General features: G+C 50.8%; 1 protein-coding gene across 8 annotated transcripts; it reads right to left on the bottom strand.

The window, feature by feature from the left end:
* Positions 1 to 309: 309 nt before the first annotated feature.
* TIA1 (TIA1 cytotoxic granule associated RNA binding protein) lies at positions 310 to 15,370 on the bottom strand. 8 transcript variants are annotated; one of them, XM_075723988.1, is made up of 13 exons: positions 15,345 to 15,370; positions 10,601 to 10,725; positions 10,504 to 10,509; positions 10,081 to 10,175; positions 9,453 to 9,507; positions 7,923 to 8,010; positions 4,203 to 4,278; positions 3,662 to 3,770; positions 3,079 to 3,174; positions 2,903 to 2,987; positions 2,185 to 2,308; positions 1,488 to 1,621; positions 310 to 1,238 (listed from the first exon to the last, which is right to left on the bottom strand). In XM_075723988.1, the coding sequence occupies exons 1-13, from the start codon at positions 15,368 to 15,370 to the stop codon at positions 1,115 to 1,117; spliced, it is 1,143 nt and encodes a 380-aa protein (XP_075580103.1). In that variant the 3' UTR covers positions 310 to 1,114. The 8 variants fall into 8 exon arrangements, with proteins under 8 accessions (XP_075580103.1, XP_075580099.1, XP_075580098.1 ...); XM_075723984.1 differs by lacking the exon at positions 10,504 to 10,509 and adding an exon at positions 9,249 to 9,281 and having other exon boundaries at positions 1,488 to 1,634; positions 2,180 to 2,308; positions 10,081 to 10,179; positions 10,629 to 10,725; XM_075723983.1 differs by lacking the exon at positions 10,504 to 10,509 and adding an exon at positions 9,249 to 9,281 and having other exon boundaries at positions 1,488 to 1,627; positions 10,081 to 10,179; positions 10,629 to 10,725.
* Between the last annotated feature and the right edge of the window lie 15 nt (positions 15,371 to 15,385).

The following is a 15,385-nucleotide window of genomic DNA, read 5'->3' as shown; positions in this document are numbered from 1 at the left end:
CACGACGCGGGATATCGGGGGGGGGAGGAAGGGAGTTTTATACAATTATTTAAAACTTAAACCCAAGAGAGGATGAATTTTGTATTCCAAGAGTACCGGGGGGGGAAAAAAAGAGAAAAAGAAAACGTGAAGCGTTAACTCATGTCAAAGGACTCGGCGTCCTACCCTTCAATAAGGAAACGTACAAAGGTGGCTAACGGCTGTGCAAAATATTAATTTGCAAAGTTATTTTACATAATCAGTACATGTAAATGTAGAAATCGGTAAAAAACGAAACAAAACAAAACAAAAAAACCCCAAAGAACCCGGCCGGTTCGTAAGAATTCATCACATTTTAAGTATCAGGATTTTCGCTGTCCCGGGGCGGCAATCCTCGCTCGCGAGGGGAGCCGGGCGTCCCCCTCTCCCCCGGCGTAAGGCAAAGACGACCCCGAAAAACGCGCCGAGATACAAACCCGATGTAAACTAATAATTTATCGTCAAAGAAAAAAAAGAAAACCAAAACCCGGTGTAACAAAAGCGGAGAGACGGAGGCTTTCTAAGAGAGGCTCTTTTCAAACAGATGGTGAGAAGGCTGAAGACGCGGCGGCTTCAGGATTCACATGCTTTTGGCTTCTTAATTTTTTTTTTCTTTTTCTTTTTTTTTTTTTTTTTTTTTTGTACAACGCTTTATAATACATTTTAAATCGTTCGGAATGCAAACGAGAACGGCACGCTACTTCCGAGGAAAGGAAAGAACAACAAAAAGGTTGACAATTGTGCAATTTTGCTGCCCCCAATTTTTTTCAGCGGCAGTAGTCCCTGCATTTGCTGTGTTTCAAAAACGTGGATCTTAAGAAACACATAAAGGAGGAAAAAGAAGGCAAAAGTCGGCAGACATCCAGCATCTCGTTTTGTGTGATTTTCGTTTTTTTTTTTTTTCTTTTTTTTTTTTTTTAAACAACGCGGATGACAATTTCATGATTAAAAATGCTTTTTTTTTTTTCTCTTCTCTCTCTTTTCTCTCTTAAATAAATACATCGTATCCGACGCTCGCTCTGATTGATCTTGGCGGTCGACGAAGGCTCCGCGACGCTGCCCGGCGGCCCCCGCCGGTTTCAGAGTCCTCTCCTCCTCAGGGCGTTTCGAAGCCCGCCACGCGGTATCCCGTTTGGTTGGTTATCACGCTTCCGTTCTGCCCCTGCGGCGGCTGCACGCCGTAGTTGGCGCCCATCCACGCCGCCGAAGACTGCGTCTGACTGTCGGGGAAACGGAGGGGAAAGGGTTCGTTAGGAAAATGTGTCAGTAACGAGGGAGAATTTAACGGGGAACGGGGGTGTCCGAGATGGTCACTCGCCGAGCCCTGGATCCGTACACGCGTTCCTCATCCCAAGTCTCCAAAAAACGAAGGAGCAGAACGTCTCGGCGGCTTTTATGCTGCTACCGACTCGCATTGTCGCCTCCCCCGGGGAAAAAAAAAAGGCCAAAAAACCCCCCAAAATACTCACTTAAAGCCCTGCTGATTCCACGCTTGCCCGTACATCCCGTAGGCGGGGACCTGCCAGCCGTTGGGCACGTACTGACCGATCTGGGCGTTGCCGTACCACTGGCCCCACTGCCCGTACGCCGGCGGGTAGCCGATCTGGTTCTGCGAAGGGCAAACACCCGGGCGTTAAGCGGCGGCCCGAGAAAGCGGCAATTTAGGTCAACTTGCCCGGCGAGCCCGTCTCCGAGGCGGGCTTACGAGTCCGCTCGCTAAAATGACACCGAAAACGGCCGTGCGGACGTTCAGCCGGGCACCCCTCCTCAGGTTTACTTACTCGAGCGCCTCGTCACCCCCCTCCCCAAATCACCAACGCGGTCACCGACTCGGATACCACAGAGACCCAGGGAACAGGAGCGCCAGCTCCGGCTGCCTTCGCGCTGCAGAAGACGCACCACGGGCCGGAAGGTATCTGGCGAGCTTTCTCCCAAATTTTACAGCACGCGTTTTTACGTAACGAAGAATCGGCAGGTTCCAAGGGATTTAAAAAATCTTTGGATTGTACTTCAGACAAACACGCTCCGACGAAATCAGCTGGAACGCAGGCAATGCGTGCGACGCCAAGTCTCTAACCGGCATGCGCCCGGACTTTACGGCCGCTTAACGGCTTTCCAGCCAAGACTACCGAGCAAAGCCATCGTCTTTAGCAGAGAAGTTCTGACCTGCTGGACCGGACTGATCATGTCTGGCGTCTCCTTGCCCCAGTAGCACTTCACTACGTGTCCTTCGATAGTTGTGCCGTTGACGGAAACGATCGCGTGTGCGGCGCTCTCGTGAGAGTTAAACCTGTCAGAAGAGGAGCCGTGGCGAGATGAACGACTCGCTCGGCAAGTGACAGCCAGAAGTAACCCCCCCCACGAGCTCGGGACAGATTTGGGCCCCGTTACAACACCCAACTTTCTCCTGTCCCCCCCGCTGCAGCGGGCGGCAGGGACTGCCAGCCTACGGTCGCTTCTCCCATCTCGGTGTTGTAACTCTCCCTCTAAAGGAATCAGAAGATTCAGCGGCAAGGAGAGCGAGTCAATTTACAATTAGGTTTTGTTCTCTGGAGCCTCGTCCACAAAGCGATGAGGACGCTTCTGGAAACACCCCTGAACCATGACTGTGCCTCAGCGACTCCACCACGGAACGACCCGAGAGGAACGGGTGGAGATCTCTTACGATGGAGGGCACGGCACCACTTTAGACCGGGTTAAGGGTTTTTTCCTCCTCGCGCCGAGCGCGCTACGAGCCGTTACTCGCTGCTCGGCTCAGGCTGCGGGCGCAGCGGGCTGCTGGAAAGCAAGCCCTCCCGTTCGGCGCCCACCTGCCCGCCCCAACAGCACGCGAGCCTGGAATTCTCATGAAATTCGTCACCAGGCAAACTGCGCGACAGCTTACCGTACAAAGGAGTAGCCTTTATCCGGGAAGACTCGAATTTCCATTATCTGCCCGAAGGGAGAAAAGGTCTGGCGCATGAGCTGTTCTGAAGCGGGAAGAAAGAAGAGGGTCAGAACGGGGCGACCACCGCGTTATTCGGAGACATTCGGCACGAGGGTAGTTTGAAGCCACGATACCTGTCAGTCCCGAAGTAACGCCTCCGCAGTACACAGTGCAGTTGCTCGGGCTGGACTGATTGACCACGTCGTCGTAAGACAGTTGTTTGGCGTTTGCTTAAAGAGATTTTACAGAGCTGTTCAGTGGCTCAGACACACATGGGGTAGAAATTCTAATCCCGATCGGCACGAGACGTCGAGCGCAAACTGCAGACGCCTATCGAGTAGGTCCGATAACGCCTAATTTAACAGCTCTCCAACGGCAACGCCCTCTTTGACACGGTCCCGCTTTGTATCGCGACAGAAAGGCCTAAAAGCGAGGGAGCAAAGTTAAAAAGCCAGAGTCGTCCTGGCTGCCTAGAGAGAAAGCCAGATGCCAAGCGGAGCGTGCGGAAGGCGAGCAAGTCCCCCCTCCCATAGCGTAATGGAGTCGCCGTAGCTAAGGGAGGTGCTTTACTGAGGAGGTTCGAAACCCTTCACGAGCGCCTTCGCTTTCAGCGCCCGCTCTCCCTCCTCCCACGATCTCCGAGGCTTGCAGCTCGCCCTTTTCCGCCTTACGGGTGTGGCGGGAGGTTTGCAAAGACGCAAATAACCGGGAACCTACATTCGTATGTACTCTTTGGAGCCGGAGGTTTTCTCGTCGCCCAGTTCGTTCTGATTTGCCTTCCACCGAGCCACTGACCACCCATCTGCTGAATCGCATTCTCTGCGTCCTGTCCACCAGAGAGGGAGAGAAGAAAAACCCGCCGTCGGCGTCTCTTCCTTTCGCGAGAGCGCCGAAGGAACGACATTGCCGCGCGCCCGACGCTTGCGACGCACCAAAAGAAACCCTGCTGCAAAAGAGGTGGGTTTAGGCAGGACGAGGGACGCCGTCCAGCCCCACCGAGCGCACCTAAGACCCCCCTCGAGCTACACCAGACGCGACATCGCTCTCTGTCGCGCCCGTCCGCCGCTCGTTCGGACGTCATGCTCGCTAAAGCCACAGGAGAGCGTCTCAAGAAACAGAGAGCGAAGCTTCTCCCTCGACAGGCAGGGGAACCGAAGCCGGACAGAGGTCGGGAGCGCTACGGGGTCCTTCCCCGTAGCGGGCGCCGAAAACCGTCGTCGAGCTTTTCAGGGGCGCTCGAGGCCGTGCCGCAGCTTACCCATTTATTGAAGAAGGAAACGAAGCCGTATCCTTTAGATTTTCCCGTCGCCATGTCCTTAACCACACGCGCGTCTCTAAAAAGCAGAAACGAGAGCCAGTTTAGCGCCTTCGAAAGGCGACCATCCCGAAACGACAACTCGAGTCACACGTACAGCTTATGTTCACGTTTCACCTTCACTAACGTCAACTGTTTATTGCACCAGCAACACAGTCAAAGCAAAAGGCTTCTCTTCTAAACAGAACTTTACTAATGCTTTGCCAGGTAGTAGCAAAATTAAACTTAATCGTGTAAACATGCAAATCAATAGCTTCTCTAACAAACGTATGTACTTTACGGCAGTTGGCTCCCGCTTCAAAATGCTTTTACAGACTGTTAAGACACAAAGCATGGTCAAAGCAGCTATTCAAAAGAATCACTTAAGGCACGTAGCTGACTAACATTAGCTGAATGGCTCTCTTTAACCGTGCAATTTTTAAACTTGCTATTTGCCAACACATTCTACCTACTCATTCAAACTATTAAATAGAAAAAATGAAAAAAAGATAGGAATTAAAAGGCATACGTCGCCTGTTAACCGAATTCTTTAATTTTCTCGGGTCAATTCGTTACCCCCTTTTTGGACTGTGGGCAGCTGTAAATTTTGAGAGATTGACATTTTCAGAAATTATTGAAGAAAATAAAACACCGAAACATTCACGTCTTAAACTACACATTACACATCATTTAAACTGCATTTGTACAACAGCAATCATACAGGACTGATTGGAAACTACAAGATATAAAAAAAGCAGGAAAAGAAAAAAAAAAGTTTATAAAAGTAAATAAGAAAACTACAACGTTTGTCCACTGTGAACTGTAGCTTGTAGTTAGCCATGGCAATTCTGTCCATTCTTCAGAGACACTCTGCAAAATAACCAGAGCCCTATTATTTGAGATTGAGTTAAAAATGAGAACCCAGCTACAAGAGCTAAAACCCCACTCGTGGAACGCCGTTCTACAGCGTTTCTCAGGCAATTTGTGTAGGAGGGTCGAGATGCTCTCGCGTCCGGGCCACCCTCTCCTCCCCTCCTTCGCCCCACACATACAGGCATGAAAAGAACAGAAACGACAACATAAAACCAGTCAGAAAGTCATGCAATGTAACTTACGGCTGTATAAAATAATAGGGGTTCAGAGAAACTAGCGTTAACATGTGCACAACATTTAGCATTCCGAGACTGGCGAGAAAAGTCACAATGAAGAGAAGGTTCGTTACACCAGCGGGGTGGTTTTTTTTTTTTGTTTTTAAGCCTTACAGTAATCGCGAATGCTGCATCGTTAAGCCTAATCCCGGCACACGTCAGCCCGTAGCGCCGACGCCATCGCCGAAGGCCCGAGGAAAATACCTCTCCCAACGCTACGGTAAGAAATGTTATTTCTTCCCTCTTTGTGAGACCCCCACCCCGCTTCCCCCTTCTTTCTTTCCCCCTTTCCTGGGTTAGGCCAGAATTTGGGTGGTGTGTTACAAATTGCCTGAGAAGAGCCGCTTTGGTAAGCTTAGATCGGTTTGCTCTGAAGAGCCTACAGAGGGAGGATGGGGGGAAACTCATCTCTACTTACCCTCAACTGAAAACTTTGAAAATAAAGACTTGAGAACAAGTGAAAACATGCGTACAGCAAGCATAAAAGGAAACCACAATGAAAGTGTGCTTTTACAGTGATTAAAAAAATCCAGATGCAAAGAATTACCAAAATTTCTTATGCGCTAATCATGCAGTACTTCAACCTCGGTGTCAGAGAAAAAAAAAAAAAAAAAAAGCTCAGTTTAGCACCAACGAAGACAATGTTTAAAAAAAAGGGGGGGGAAAAAAAAAAATTCAGGAGATATTCCATTAGCACCACATTTCCCGAAACTAGTCACTGATGGAAGAACAAGTAAAGTCAAGTAACTTCATTCGACTTAAGAGACAGCAGCAATATTTTTCCAGGTTAAATTGAAACAAGGAGAAAATTGAGGTCCCTTTGGCTTTATTTAACCCCTTGGGTGTGGAGCAGGAGTTCAAAAGAGTCATTACAGGGACAATTCTCACTACTACTTTTGTGCGAGGAAAAGAACTGAGTTTCGTTTTGGACAGTCAGTTTGAGCCAGGGCAGACCGCGGCTTTTCCATGCGTTAGCTCTCCAGCTGTGCGCCGAGTACCCCAAAAGCAAGAGCAGTGCTCCCCGCTTCCCCATCACCAGCACCACGCAGCAACAGCTCTGCGTCCAAAAAACTCTTCTAGAAAAGATGGGACAATGAGCGTGGCCCCAGAAATACGGACCGCGGACCGACCTTCACTGTGATTTTATACTCCCCCAGCTTTTTTTTTTTTTTTTTGCTTCAGGCTCGGGAGGGCTTTTGCTTTTTTGGGGAGGGGGGGTGTTTGTTAAAGGCGACCATCCATCGAACTGTCGCCTCGGAACCCCAGCGCTGACTCAGCGAGGGGAAACCCCCCGCCACGGCTCCGCCGGGGTCCCACCATCGCGGCCGTCTATCCCTGCCTCCCTTTCGCGCTCGCTCCAGCGGTTCAGATCTACTTTAGAGTCCCTCGTCCCTTCCGTCCAGACCGCATTCGGCCAGAGGATAAATTGACTCTCCTTAGGAGTCCGACCCTCTGCGTTTCCTAGATGACAGTTACAAAAGATGCAGTCAAGCATTATAATTGTCTGAAGCAAGTCACATTCGGATCACATTTATGGTTTGGTGTGGTTTTTTTTTTTTTTTTAACCTTATCATAAGAGGAAATCAAGCTGGCATTAAAAGAGTAATACACTGGACTCTGAGGGGGAAAAAAAAACAAACAAAAAACAAACTTACTTCAATTAAACGCTTCACTACCCAACACTCCAAAGCACTCTATGTTCTCTTACATCACCATCAAGAAACTTCAATGTCCAGTACAGACAACACTACAAGGAAAATTAATGGTTTACATTTGGAGGATGGAATGAACGAACCGCTCCTTACTCTGCTACACCCTGAACGCAACGCACTGGCAGGTGGAGACCTGCGAGCACCGTTCCCCCACTTGTACCGCGTTTGCTTGTTACACCGTCGCTCTGCACCGCTGCGATGAGCGCAGCTCCTTGACCCGAGACGCCCCGTGCTTTTGGCCGAGCCCTTCGGGTCAAGGGCTTACGCTGACCCAGCGCCAAACGCCTCGAGGCCGCTCTAGCTGCAGCCTCCGGGTGCCCCAACCAGTCTCGTGCTAAAAAAAGGTGCGTTTTGTGGGAAATTGCAAATTTAGCTGCAAAAAACACATTGGCTACCGGTGGCCGGCACACCACGGCTAACAAAAAAACCAAAAAAAAAATCCAAAGCCTCACAAGACGTGAACGTGCAAACGGACTCGGTCACAAACTGTACAGTGGGACGGTGATCTGATCGCTGAGAGGGCCAGTGAAATGCAAACCCCGGGTTTAGGAGTCAATTTTTTCCAGCATTGCTTTGCCAAATGAGGCAAAACCAAGGCAAACTGGCTGCAACTTTTCTAGGAGAGCAGAATAAACTACTGCCAAGGAATCGGGCTGCGCATCCCCGCTTAACGCCCGACCGTTCGGACTCAGGTCGCTGTATGAACAGATGAAGGTATATTCCTGCACTGCGACAACTCTCATTTTTTTACTTACTGAAACATAAGGCTGCCTCCATTTAGGAGAGATAACTTTTTAGTTTATTTGCCCTAGGAAATTACTTACGATATTCTTCCAAATGGCGCAAAAGCTGCTTTTATGTCTTCAGTTGTAATTTCTGGACTGAGGTCTCCGACAAAGACATGGAAATGGTCTTTTTGGGAAAAAGAGAAGAAAAGGATCTTAATGTCTGAAGACGACCCCCTGAACGCGCGCGCGCGCACAGAGCATAGCAATCGCACACAGCACGGCTTTCCAGCTATTATTAAAAACTACACGAAGGCTGGAGTTTACTATGAAACAGAATTTACTGCTGTCCGTAACAGATCCTTCACCTGGCAGCGCGACAGAGTCAGTGATTTCAAGGATACTACGGTGACATACGGCATTTACGTTTTGTACTTTATAAACCACTTTTAAGACCAGTCAGCATTTACAAAGTCTTAAACTATTTACTGAATGCGCCGAGACTATGCCAAAACCTTTCTCTCCGTACGCCAGCGTTAAGCTTCGACATGGCAGGAGATCGCTAGCTATTCCAAATCTGATCAATCAAACAGATTCAGGATCACGCTCATCTAGAGCAGGACGTGTTTGGAACCTAGCCACGATGCCTGGTGTAACACCGTCGGCTGTGAAGAACAAACCAAAAAAATTCCTCGCGTGGCAGCAGTTTGCTGTTAAAGCATCTGAGTTGGCGAAAGTTTTGGTTGCCCAGCCAATCCACCACGTGAATCCATGTGAATTCAGCGTGCGTGAATCCGCGTGCAAGTGAACTAAGACTGAAGGCAACAGAATGGGAACTCTAATCCTTTCAATTTGTAGCAGAGCCATAAAAACCACGCACCAAAGAGAAACAAAAGTCCTGCATCTACGGAGTTCTCCCCTACAATCAAACGGTACGGCACGTACCATCCTAGCAATGTACAGGCTTATTTGTGCTATGGCAGGTACGAAACGCTCGGGCCCACTCGGACACCGACGTAGTTTAGCCCCACTGGCCTGCAGAAATTCAAAGCAGCAATCCGTAGGCTTGCCGCGAGCGACGGAGCCCGGTTTTGGAAACGGTCTAGATACTCCCAAGGAGCCTGTCTGCAGGAGCGCACGCCGCAGCCTCGCAGGGAGCCAACTAGGCTGCCTTGACAGCAGGGGACAAGGGGGTTTTGTTTTTCTTTTTTTTCTTCCTACAGCTGCACTCAGGTCAAACAGCTGGAGATTAGCGCCAGAACTAAACAGCGGACGCTAGATCACTTTCTGATGCTACAGGGAAACAAAAGGGAAGTCTTTCCATAAAAAATAAATTCCTAACGAACGAAAACCCCATACATAGCTTCAGGTGGTTAGTGAGTACCCTTGAGAGATTTCATTTTATGTTTAAGAAGATACAATTACCTTGTGAACGCTGTGTGTTGACAACGGTACTACCTGATGACAAAGATTAGATTTGTTCTTAAGTTTATTAACACAAACACATGGAATAATATCTTAGGATTACGATCAAAACGTTACTGCATGTAATTGTACGATGCTTACTGTTTATGTTTAAAAACTACTCGTACAAATCAAACACGTACTCAAAGCATAAGGGACACTTACTGCTGGTATCTTTCTTCTGGCTGCTGGGGGTCGTCGCCCAGTTCACTTTGACCTCCTGCAAACGTCAGTCGCTCACGTTAGATCAAGCAAAGCCCAGCTAAGCTCAGGTACCTCCAGCACTTAATTCTGACGCTACAGGGGCACCAGATGTGGGAGTTTGGGGTGAAAGCTCAAGTTTAAGACGCATTTCTGGGGAGAGGGTCCCTTCTTCTAAACCGTGGTCCGCTGGGTAAGAGCAAAGACGGCAAACAGACCTGGTCTGGGAGTTTGGTTTGGTTTGGTTGGGTGGGTTTTTTGGTTTTTTTTTCTGCAGGGGTCAGGGGAGAGATAATAAGAGGATAACCTTATCCTGTTAAGGTCGGCAGAGGTAAAACATTCCTTCCGCCCGCTGTCTCTGAGCCCTCCCCAGTTCTACATCCCCACTTCCCTCTGCGTTCTTCCTACAACAGTCAAAACAGCTCCTCTTGTTAGTCGGGTCACGTTAAGACCTCCGTCCAAACGGAGTGCCTAACGTTCGCAGCGTATGCGCTTCGTCTCAGGTGATATTTCACCCACGGATATTTCACCCACACCGCCTGAGATAGGCTGGTTTTCAACTCCAACTCACCCTGTAGACACGACAGCTTACCTTACCCATTATCTTCCGGCCATTCATAGCAGCCAGTGCTGCAGCCGCGTGCCGGTGCTCATAGAACTCCACAAAACAGTACGGATCGTTTCCAGCTGTCTGATAAAAGAAACAAACAAAGGATTACCGATACGCACCTCTTCAAACCGCACCCTTGCTATTAGACTCGGCTCCTCATTCGTCCTGCCTAAACGTCTTGAAATGGATAGGCTTTTTTACTCTACGCCGAGACCGCAGTCAATGCGCTAACGACGCTCCGGGACGTTTCAGTTCCGCCTTAGAAAGGTAAAAGCATGGCAAGGAAGAACTTTTCTCATCTCAACACCCACGTACATTAACCTGGTCCACTCCCTCTCACAATATGTGCCCATCCTTAAATTTCACGTCAGGTATGAGGCAGAAACGATGCCAAAACTCCGTGACCGTGTTCTCCAGCCTTATTACGCCCCTTTAACGCGGTCATGCCCTGTTTCCAGTGGAATTCTGAAACACGCAAGTACGGCCCAAAGCCGTTAGCTACGAGAAACACGAAAATCATCGGCTCTTACATCCATTATCATTTTGCAGTTTTTGCATGGTCCGATCTGGCTGAACAGCTGGAGGATCAGAGCTTCGGTCACGTCTCTTGACAGGTTCCCCACGTATCTATAGGATCAAATAAAAAGTTAGAATCCGTCCTGACGCTCCAGGCTGCTCATCAGTAACTGAGCAAACGCGGCCCAAAGTTGTTCCCCCAACACCCAACCCGCCAGGTTAGGCCGTCGAAATGAAGCGTGCGGCAAGACTTGTGGACTGACGGCGTGGAAATTGTTCGGTGACGGCGGGCAGTAACAGCACCTGTCCTCAGTCCCACCAAAGGTCCGTGTTCCTAAAACCTCACCCCGGTTCGATGCTGAACACAAGGTCAGATACGGACAACTCCACCTACCAAATGGATTTCCATGTACAGAAACGGCAGTGACGATAACCGTACGCAGGCATCGTTCACCGAGCGCCATCTCCCTAGCTCCTCTAGTAGCTCAATCTGGTGTTTAGCAAGCACATTGCACAATATTTAGTCAGTTCCTTTTAAAAAAGGACTCGTCGTCTGAAAGCATTCGATCTGCCTCAAACCACCAAGGGCAAACGTGCCCAAGTGTGGGCATCCCCCCGTCCTCCTCCATTTGAAAGGAGCAGCCGCTGCAAGCACAAGCAGAACCCGAGCCCCTGCTCCGATCCAGGATTTTGGCATTCTCAGCGACAAAGATCCTCCTCGATCCACAGGTGGTTTTTTTTTTGTTGTTGTTGTTGTTGTCAAGCCCAAGTCACGGGATTTTTAAAAAAAGCACCCAGAGAAACCTCAGCTCCAAAGGTGTGGCAGCACCTTTCCGCAAAGGAACGTTATGTGGCAAACCGTGCCCTCTGCAACGAGAGCCACAGCCAAATCACGCTGCTGAGACCACGTCAGTAAATCAGCGATCCTCCCCGTCTCGGTGCAAGAGTTGCAAAGATGTTGTAAGAGAACAACGAGGCAGCAAAACCAGCGCCTTCTCTCGCGCTCCTTCTGTTGACACAGGGCTGCGAACAGCCTTCCTGAAGAGATGGATGCGCTCCAATATTTGGTTTAGCAGGAGAGAATGGGGGAACAAGACACACAGCCTCTGTTTTCCTCTCAGAAATGACCCGGCAAGCCACGTATTAATAATTTGAACAACTATTTCAGGCAGGACTCAGAATCGTACTCCTTTTTAAAATCAACACCTGCTTCACCAGAATCAGATGGCCGCGGGCATCCTCCCGTTCCACGTAAGCGAGTGATTCCTGCCCTTCTGACGAGGTTTCCTTAAACAGAGGAGGGTTTAGCGCACTTCCATGAAGGCAATTAACTTTGTGCTCGGTAACGCCAGGCCGTTCTACCCCACATCAAGTTCAACTGAGAATCGTAACTAGCGAGATTTCTTTTTCTCTCTCTTTCTTTTTAATATTATCGCCATGTGGATAATGAATAAGCCAAGGCACTTAAAGCGAGGAGACTATCACGTCACCTCCTAGGCCTCAGTGTATTAACAGTTTATTTGTAACTGAAAGCCGCCTAGACACTGTGTCTACACCCCGACCTTTGCATTCGCCCTGGATTTTCACCCCGATAATCAGACAGGCATCTCCTCAAGCACTCCCTACCTTAACCCTGGATTTAGCTGGAAAAAGCAGGATTTAGGTAAGCGATCTCCAACGGCCCCACGCACCTCTGCACGGCCAGACCTTTCAAAGCGCATCCTCGAAGGATCGACTGCAGCAACGTATATGTGTACATGTGTATAGGGAGACAGTACGTGTAGTTGTGTACCAGACGTTGACCTACTTGCTTCCGCGCAAAGGTAAAAACAAATCTCGTCTCCTCCTGCACAGACACGGTCACGACATCCCCCAACGGCCACGCGAGCAGTAACGACATGCAGAACAGGCGTGTTCTGCGAAACGCTAAAGAACGGGAGGGGGAATCGTAAGGCACATCGGTCACTCAGAAGAACCGCTCAACATTGTACAAATTCAGCAGCGTTTTTCTCGTGTTATTTGTCAGCGTAACCTCGTTACCTGTATCTGTGTACATCTGCTGCCTGCTCTCTGCAGCCAGAGAGTCTGGAGAGGTTTCTCCCATCCACTTGCTGACAAACTACACCAAAGTCCTGCGATACTATTGACCGTGCCAAGGCTGATGGGAAAAACCCAGAGCTGTAACCCCCCCGAGCAACAATCCCTGTGTTATTTTCTCTGACGTACTCTCCCCGTGCTACGCTCCAGCTCTTTGACCATCCTACCCTTTCCACAGAGTTTCGTCGCAGCTCCGCGTAGCTGGCCACAGGGGCAGGGGCCAGCACACCCGGACCCTGCCCCGCACCAGTTATACAAGAAATAACCGAGCGCCGAGGCGACGCTAACACGGGAGGAGATCTCTCCTGCGTGACAGTTCCGTCGCCTCCCACACCTTTCCCATCCCTCTCTTTCCTGCTGCTTGGATTCTCACTAATGATGTTTCTTTGCAGATGAAGGACTGTACTGTACAAAGCAAACTCTGCAGACAACTCTGCACATCGACCGGTATACGGCTTCTTGAAAAGTAACACCAAACTGTTGAGCGTTAGCACTTCGGCACCTTTTTAGGCACACGAAGTACATTAGAAGTAGACATATTCCGCAAGCATCTGCAGACTTAGATGAAAAATGCAAACAAGAGGTCTTTGTAAAGTTCAAAAACACTGCCTGCCTTGTAACCGCTCCTCCAATTTATAATCTCTGCCGTTGAAGGGTGGCTTTCAAGGAAGGTCACTGGCCACGTGAAAGCAAGCCGCCTATCCAGGAAACCATTTACATAAGTAATACGGCTCCTAACGTGCTGCGAAACACCAAGGCTCCAACAGCCCCTTCAAAGAAACAGCCTACGTGGAAATGGCAAAAACAAGAAGTTACTTCCAACGACGCCTGGAATCCGCTCCAGAAAAACGACTTCAACGTGCTAAGGGAACTCAAGGAAAAGGCAGGCGCGTCGCAGACCGCTTCGGTGGCCCCTCATGACACAGCAAGACAACGCAACCAGGGAGGGAGCCCCATAACCCACGTCCAGACGGGGTTTCTGCAGCGCTACCTGCAAAAACCCTCGTGCGATCAAATATTTAACACACGCTCCAGACCCGAGCTGGAAAGAGGTTACTTCTAGCTGCTCGTTCTAAAGCCACTCTGTGAAATTCATCTCATGACAATCCTCCGTATGACTCGAGAGAGTCACTCGGAGCGATTCAGGGAAACACCGTTCACAGCACGTTGCTCAATAGCTCGGTTCCGCAGCTCGGAAACCCGGCCGTGTTTGTGCAATGAGCCGCACGTGCTCAAGGACGGGTAATTTATTCCCTCGAGCACAGCCCGCATACTGCCGAGACCGCTGAACTCCAGACAACAATTTCATTGGGACGGGCAAAAACATTTTTCTAAATCAACACGTAAATATGCCAACAGGTCTGACCCGTGTTTGCAGACGCCAAGAATAGCTGCAAAAACACATGCACGAGGAAGACAACGGGTGGGTGTACACAGGGAGGCAGAGTGTTTACCGCTCGGGAAAGCCGGGACCAGAGGAGCTGGCATAAGTCACGTAAGAGTCTTGTTTTCCTGCAGTCACTCAGCCGAGTCATTTATCAACTCCTGGGGTAGCTGCAGCCTTCGTCCAGGGGCAAAACTTTCCCTTCGCCTGGGAAAGATTCCCTCTCCCTCCTGTCCTTCCTCCCCTCAACTCCAGTACTGAAGCAGAGATCAAAGCTTAGGCAGAGGTGGGACAGAGAGACTGGAGTCTGCGATTTCCCTGATCTACACGAGGGAAACCACTCCAGGTAACGCCTGCCAGGGAAAGGGAGAGAAGCGCACGAGTAGGATGCGCGCAGGAGCTCTCCTGTGCCTTTCAAACACGGCCGGCTGCAGGAGCAACAGCCACCCCAAAGTCCAAAAGCCTCTTGACGGCGGCGGGTGTCAGCCGCCTAACACGGCCAAAGAAGGTGCTTGTAATTAAGGAACCCCGTTTAGGATTTTAACAAGGCCTTGGAGCTGCCCTACAGCTACTATTAGTTCCTCGGGAAGTAACAGGCTCGCAGCGTGCTTCTGAACACTTGGACAAGCGCCCGTTCCGCGGGTGCCCCTCGTTTACTTCCATCAAGCTGTTGAACATCGCAGCTGGGGCTCCAGCTTTTAGGCCAGGGCAGCCCCCCCCCCCGCCCCCCCCAACAACCCCACCCCCGGGAGCTGACGGTGCCAAGACAAACTCAGAAATGGCAAAATTCAGCCAGATGCTCGCGAAAACGTACACGGAGCAAGCACCGGGGAGCGGGGGGGGGGGGGGGGGGGTACATCTCCCCAGCCCCCTTCCCTCCAGATGTGAGCTGCAGAGGCCCGGGAGAAAGCCCCGGGCTGGGGGGCACAAAGCCGGTGACCGCCACCGGGAAGCAAGGCTGGAGTAGCGGGGCAGGGGCGGGGGGGCTGGATCCGGCCCCGGCCGGGCTCCCCGCGGCTCTACCGGGGCCGGCCCGCCGTGAGGGGAGCCGGGGACGGGCCCCCCGCAGCCCTGCGGCCGCCCCCCGTGGCACCGAGGCGGCTGAGGGGCCGGGCCAGCCGCCCCCCGCCCCGTCGCGGAGGCCCGATCGCACCGCCCGGGCCTGAGGGAAGCGTGCGTGAGGGGAGCCCGGGCCGCCCCTCCCCGCGGAGCCGGGAACAATAGGCGGTCTCGCCCCCTCCCCACTCACAGGGTCTTGGGCATTTCATCCTCCATGGCGCCGCCGCCGCC

Source organism: Pelecanus crispus, chromosome 21 (genome assembly GCF_030463565.1).
Source record: "Pelecanus crispus isolate bPelCri1 chromosome 21, bPelCri1.pri, whole genome shotgun sequence".
Taxonomy (NCBI): Eukaryota; Metazoa; Chordata; class Aves; order Pelecaniformes; family Pelecanidae; genus Pelecanus; species Pelecanus crispus.
This window is presented reverse-complemented; position numbering and strand designations above follow the sequence as displayed.